This window comes from Coregonus lavaretus (assembly GCF_964263955.1).
Source record: "Coregonus lavaretus genome assembly, chromosome: 28".
Taxonomy (NCBI): Eukaryota; Metazoa; Chordata; class Actinopteri; order Salmoniformes; family Salmonidae; genus Coregonus; species Coregonus lavaretus.
The window spans coordinates 16074756-16081474 of record NC_140015.1 but is presented as its reverse complement, the minus strand read 5'-3'; the positions used below and the strand labels follow the sequence as shown (position 1 = coordinate 16081474).

Below are 6719 nucleotides of genomic sequence, written 5' to 3'. Positions count from 1 at the left end.
TCATTTAACTTCAATTTGGACTCTTTCGTGTATGTCCATTACATGAAATCCAAATAAAATTTCATTTAAATTACAGGTTGTAATTCAACAAAATAGGAAAAACGCCAAGGGGGATTGTCACGATCGTCAGAGTGAGTGGACCAAGGCGCAGCGTTGCAGGCAAACATACTTTATTTAAAGAGAGTAAACACTCGAACAAAACAACAAACGATACGTGCAGTCCTACGGTACAGACCAAAAGGCACAAACCAACTGGAACAAGATCCCACAACTAATGTGGGAAAACAGCCTCTATAAATATGGCTCCCAATCAGAGACAACCAGCAACAGCTGACACTCGTTGCCTCTGATTGGGAACCACTCTGGCCAACACAGAAATACAATACATAGAATATCCACACCCTGGCTCAACATATAGAGTCCCCAGAGCCAGGGTGTGACAGTACCCCCCCCTAAAGGCGCGGACTGCGACCGCGCCTAAACATCAACAAACCAGGGGAGGGCTGGGTGGCCATTCCTCCTCGGAGGCGGTTCCGGCTCTGGGCTTGACCACCACCATTCAACCATCCCCCCATGGCGCCCCTGGTCCGGTCTGGCCCCGCTGGCTGGAGCTGGACTGGACATCGTAGAAGCGGATTGCTTCAGCTCCGGTGTGGAGCAGCTGACCGGTATCTGACCAGGCCCCGGTGACCCAGGCACGGGTTGTGCCGGACTGACGACGCACACCCCTGGCCTGGTGCGTGGAGCAGGGACGGGCCGGACCGGGCTGACGATGCGCACCCCTGGCTTGGTGCGTGGAGCAGCTACGGGCCGGACCGGGCTGACGATGCGCACCCCTGGCTTGGTGCGTGGAGCCGGAATGGGCCGTACCGGGCTGACGATGCGCACCCCTGGCTTGGTGCGTGGAGCAGGAACGGGCCGGACCGGGCTGACGATGCGCACCCCTGGCTTGGTGCGTGGAACAGGAACGGGCCGGACCGGGCTGACGATGCGCACCCCTGGCTTGGTGCGTGGAGCAGCAACGGGCCGTACCGGACTGACGATACGCACCCCTGGCTTGGTGCGTGGAGCAGGAACGGGCCGGACCGGGCTGACGACTCGCACCCCTGGCTTGGTGCGAGTGGCAGGAACAGGCCGGGCCGGGCTGGCGACGCGCACCGTAGGCTTGGTGCGAGGAGCAGGAACAGGCCGGGCCAGGCTGGCGACGCGCACCGTAGGCTTGGTGCGTGGAGCAGGAACAGGCCGGGCCGGGCTGGCGACGCACACCGTAGGCTTGGTGTGAAGAGCAGGAACAGGCCGGGCCGGGCTGGCGACGCGCACCGTAGGCTTGGTGCGAGGAGCAGGAACAGGCCGGGCCGGGCTGGCGACGCGCACCGTAGGCTTGGTGCGTGGAGCAGGAACAGGCCGGGCCGGGCTGGCGACGCACACCGTAGGCTTGGTGCGAGGAGCAGGAACAGGCCGGGCCGGGCTGGCGACGCGCACCGTAGGCTTGGTGCGTGGAGCAGGAACAGGCCGGGCCGGGCTGGCGACGCACACCGTAGGCTTGGTGCGAGGAGCAGGAACAGGCCGGGCCGGGCTGGCGACGCGCACCGTAGGCTTGGTGCGAGGAGCAGGAACAGGCCGGGCCGGGCTGACGACGCGCACCGTAGGCTTGGTGCGAGGGGCAGGAACAGGCCGGGCCGGGCTGGCGACGCGCACCGTAGGCTTGGTGCGAGTGGCAGGAACAGGCCGGGCCGGGCTGGCGACGCGCACCGTAGGCTTGGTGCGAGGGGCAGGAACAGGCCGGGCCGGGCTGGCGACGTGCACCGTAGGCTTGGTGCGAGGGGCAGGAACAGGCCGGACCGTACTGGGAACACACACCACTGGCCTTAAACGGGGATCAGGAACGGGCCGGTCCGGACTGGCAATACACCTCAGTACCTCTCGCCGTGCCTCTACAATTTCCTTCCCTCCTCTCACCAATGGCTCCCGTAACCCGGTGGCCTTCTCTCCTCGTCTCCCATTTCGCCCTGTGGCAGCCTCCTGCTGCCCAGTCGCCCATGCCGTGTGCCCCCCCCTAAAAAATGTCTGGGGTTGCCTCTCGTCCGTCCGACGACGACACTGTTGACGCCGTTGCTCCTCTCTCGCCAGGGCCTTAATCTTAGCCCATGGCTCCTTGCCCCCGAGCATGTCCTCCCAGGACCACGATTTGCCCACCTGGGCCATCGCCAACCTTTCCAGCTCCTTTCCCGGCGCTTCCTCCCATGTCCAGGCCGCCTGCTCCTGGACACGCTGCTTGGTCCTGGTATGGTGGGATCTTCTGTCACGATCGTCAGAGTGAGTGGACCAAGGCGCAGCGTTGCAGGCAAACATACTTTATTTAAAGAGAGTAAACACTCGAACAAAACAACACACGATACGTGCAGTCCTACGGTACAGACCAAAAGGCACAAACCAACTGGAACAAGATCCCACAACTAATGTGGGAAAACAGCCTCTATAAATATGGCTCCCAATCAGAGACAACCAGCAGCAGCTGACACTCGTTGCCTCTGATTGGGAACCACTCTGGCCAACACAGAAATACAATACATAGAATATCCACACCCTGGCTCAACATATAGAGTCCCCAGAGCCAGGGTGTGACAGGGATGAATACTTTTGCAAGGCACTGTACTTGTCCTATCTGTCTGTCTACATACACTAGTAATAAATAATAAAGTATAGTGAGATATAAAGCACACGTTTTTCCTATACCTAGGAAGATCATAGAAACTACATCACGAAAGCGTTTATTTTTAAATCCACTGTATTTATTTCATTAATGCATTATTTACAGCCTTTTAATTAATAATTCAATAATTCATCTCCCCATTCATCACATGTACGTTAAGATAAACTTACTGCCAAAGAAATGACCATCTATGCTGATTTTCATATTTTAATTGTATTACTTGAATCATACGTAAAACATCCTTTACATAACATACCCTTACATGGCTATACTAATGTTAGGTAACCCTGAGCTTTTTTAGAATATCTACTAATGGAAAGAATATAAAAAATCATGATACAGTTTTACAGTTGAAGACTTTCAGAGCATAATGTAGCCGGCTAGAGAGCCGGCAAACTGTCACGGGCACCACTCTCTCTTGCATTATGTCTGATCTGATTGCCCACACAATACTGATTATGAAATTATAGTATATTAATAAGTGAAGAGTTCCAAAATGCTATATACACACATTTTTCACATTTGTTTTTTTTTCATCAGAAATGATTGCTTATGGGTACCTTCATGTGTGTGTAAAATATCACTGTTATTCAATTTTTTTATTAATAGATTTTATATATGTATTTAAATAGGTTTTGTTGCAAAACGCTATATATTCATTGTTTAGCAGGAATGGAATGTTCGTATCCTGTATATTTGACTGTGATATGTGGGGGTGGCGCACAATTGGCCCAGCGTTGTCCAGGGTAGGGGAGAGAATGGCCGGCAGGGATGTAGCTCAGTTGGTAGAGCATGGTGTTTGCAACGCCAGGGTTGTGGGTTCGATTCCCACGGGGGGCCAATATGAAAAATTAAAATAATGTATGCACTCACTAACTGTAAGTCGCTCTGGATAAGAGCGTCTGCTAAATGACGTAAATGTAAATGTTGTCTCACCTAGCTATGTTAAGATGAATGCACTAATTGTAAGTCGCTCTGGAGAAGAGCTTCTGCTAAATGACTAAAACGTAAAATGCAGCTATTCTACATACAGATCTCATATTGATTCATTTTTATTTTTGTTGTTTAAATATTGATGTCACAAATGTATCATCTGTACAGTTCTCTATAAAAAACATAATTATTTATCACATTTGACTGTGTAAAACCTAGAAGTACTACTTATTCCTCTGAGTGTGAGGCGGATACATAGCGTTTTGCAACAAAACATGATTATTTGTCTCTCTGAAATGAAACCATCAAGTGATAGAATTCAAATAAATAAGTCTGTCATTGAACAACCTCATGCCATGATTAGACAGTGAAAAAACATACTCTTTCATAAGTTCTTTAAAAAATAAAAGCTAATTTACCAACATTTCTGAAAATTGATATATAGCATTTTGAAATGAAACCCTTCATGTAAAACGAAGTGGTTGCTAATTAGGATAGATTAGTTTTGTTCTATAACAGACATTCAATACTACAATAAAAACAGCCTGTTTGTTTCATGGATGCAAACAATCAAAAAGCAAATAGAAAATGCACATAAAAAACACAGTAAATGTGACTCAGATAAAAAATTCATTAACGTATGTTTCTCTGAATGAATCCATAATGCTAATGTAGCAAAACAGTAGTCTATCGAGGTCCTCTGGCCGCCTGCTGGAGTGCTTGTTCAGTATTGGGGCTGGTGCTGGGTGAGGGTGTCACACATAAGACTCTGCTGTCCCCCATGGCTGCATCTCAGTGAAGAAGCCTTCACAGAAGCTATGGTCCAGGGTGATAGGCACTGCCTGCAGCTCCTCTTTCAGCTCCTCCCAGGGGTGCCTCTGCTGCTCATCAGGGAACAGTGTTAGCTCCTCAAAGTGCTGTGGGTGGACCGCCAAAGGGAGCGGCTGCTGCAGCCCAGTTAGGTTGAGGTGCTGCTGGATCTCCTCCATGCTGTAGCAGCCCATGGTGCTCACATCCATGTACCTGCAGGCCTGCTGGTGGTCCCAGTCAGCCCCTCCGTTGCACCACTTCCCCAGGTGCCGGCCCCGGCCTTGATCCTGCTGGGAGAGCTCCACCTTACAGCCCAGGGAGTTCAGAGCTAGGTTCATCCCTAGATCCTCAAAGTTATTGCTGCTCCCATTCAGAACGTCGTCAAACATCATGGCCCAGTCTAGTTCTCCCTTCAGTGCATCTGGTTCCCTGAGATCCGCTGTCAACAGTGGTGACTTATGGACTATCTCCCACTTTGTGCCACCACGTTTGCATCTGTTCCCAGCACCTGCCCCTCTGTGGGACACTGTGTAGTGGGTCTGGGGGCAATGCTGGTGGTACTCCTGGGTTTTTCGTTTACGGGATGATCCTTGGGTTTTGCTGTGTCTCTGGGTGTTGAAATGGGTGGCGGGCATCCGCCTGCGCTTGAAGACCCCATTGACAAACATGTCCGCGTATTGAGGGTCGATCTGCCAGAATCCCCCTTTTCCTGGTTCATTCTTCTGCCTGGGAACCTTCATGAAGCACTTGTTGAGTGACAGGTTATGGCGGATAGAGTTCTGAGGAGAGAATAGAATGGGGTTCATGAAAAGATGAGCTAACTGACAGCAGTCTTATTAAAAATTCTCTGTCATTTGTCGCTGGATCATCATAATGTTATAACTAATGATGTGTATATATAAATCATTGGTTATAACATGTCAAATGTGCATCGTCAGGACAAGGTCATAACAAGTTTAAGTTCAGTGTACTTCTGAATCATATAGTCCCCATCACAGAGATTCCAAGAAAATCAAACAACGTCAATCTTTTAAACTTGTCTAATAAAACTACACATTTTTAATGGTGAGTGAGCATTGTGCCTTTTCCTGTCCAAAGATGTCTACACATTTTTAGGTTGCACCTCTTTGAATCGAATTGAACGTATTTTGGGTAACACACATATACAAAATGAACAATGTGAACCCAGAGGATATCACTTGAAAGTATTAATTAAAACGCTTGTTTCCAAAGTGGTCCTCATTGGTTGAGCACCCTCTACTTATTTCCAAAAGAAAATCAAACAAGAAATAACCCATGATTACATCAATGATTAAAACATATAACCATGATAGGCCTAGAATTTATTTTCCATACAACATCAAAATAAATACTGTATCTCTGAGGGATTGGTTCCATGCAATCGCCCACACATCTCTCTCCCCCTGTGTTGCGTACCTCTCTCAGGTTTGATCAATAATGTAGAAGACAGACTGAGTCACTAACCTGCCAGCTGGTCTCAGCATGTCTGTAGTAGCAGAAGTTCTCTGTGATCCAGTTATAGATAGCAGACAGTGTGATCTTGTTCTTCTTCCCAGCCTGCATGGCCATGCAGATCAGTGTGGCGTAGGAATAGGAAGGCTTCACCTCGTGGTTGGTCTTGAAGTCTTCCTCCTCCAGGGACTTGGCTGGCACAGTGATCTGGTGGTGGTTGTTGTTCACTGTCTGGTGAAGTGAGGAGTAACTAGTCCTGTTGGCTGAGGCACTGGAGGTGATGGGGCTGCCTGCACTCTGAGGCATGCCGGAGGCTGCAGTGTCCCCAGCAGGTGGACTGGAGGGGGAGTCGGAGCCCTGAGGGTGCAGGTGGCTGGGCTGAGGCAGGTGGTACGGTTGGCAAGTGGAGCCCGGTAGGCTTTCTAGACTCGCACTGACTATGGTGAAGTCCTGGAGCCATTGGAGGCTGGTGAGACTGTCATCCAGGTGCACTGAACCATTCACATTGTCTTGGTCTTCTGGGTGAAGCTTCATCCATTTCTCCTGGAATCTGGTGGCAATCTCCTGACTTGGTAGTACTGGCATTGTAAAGTGTCCCTGTTAATAAATTCCCACAAAAGATCACTGTATTACATTTCTTGCTGACTTTCATTCCTTGTGAATCCTTTCCATATTGGTGTGATCTCACTCAGCTGACTTTTAATTTACAATATGAAAAACTGCATTATAATCTCATTAAAATAAAAGAACAGTGGCCATTCATTCAAAAAGAAGTATTAGCAAAAACAGT

The 6719-nt window shown here is 49.5% G+C and overlaps 1 protein-coding gene across 1 annotated transcript; it reads right to left on the bottom strand.

Moving 5' to 3' along the window:
• Positions 1-4401: 4401 nt before the first annotated feature.
• On the bottom strand, positions 4402-6514 carry LOC311103891 (forkhead box protein J1-B-like; the record flags this gene model as incomplete). The annotated part of the gene is made up of 2 exons (XM_084145521.1): positions 4402-5235; positions 5942-6514. 2 exons carry the CDS (start codon positions 6512-6514, stop codon positions 4402-4404), a joined length of 1407 nt encoding a protein of 468 aa, XP_084001647.1.
• Between the last annotated feature and the right edge of the window lie 205 nt (positions 6515-6719).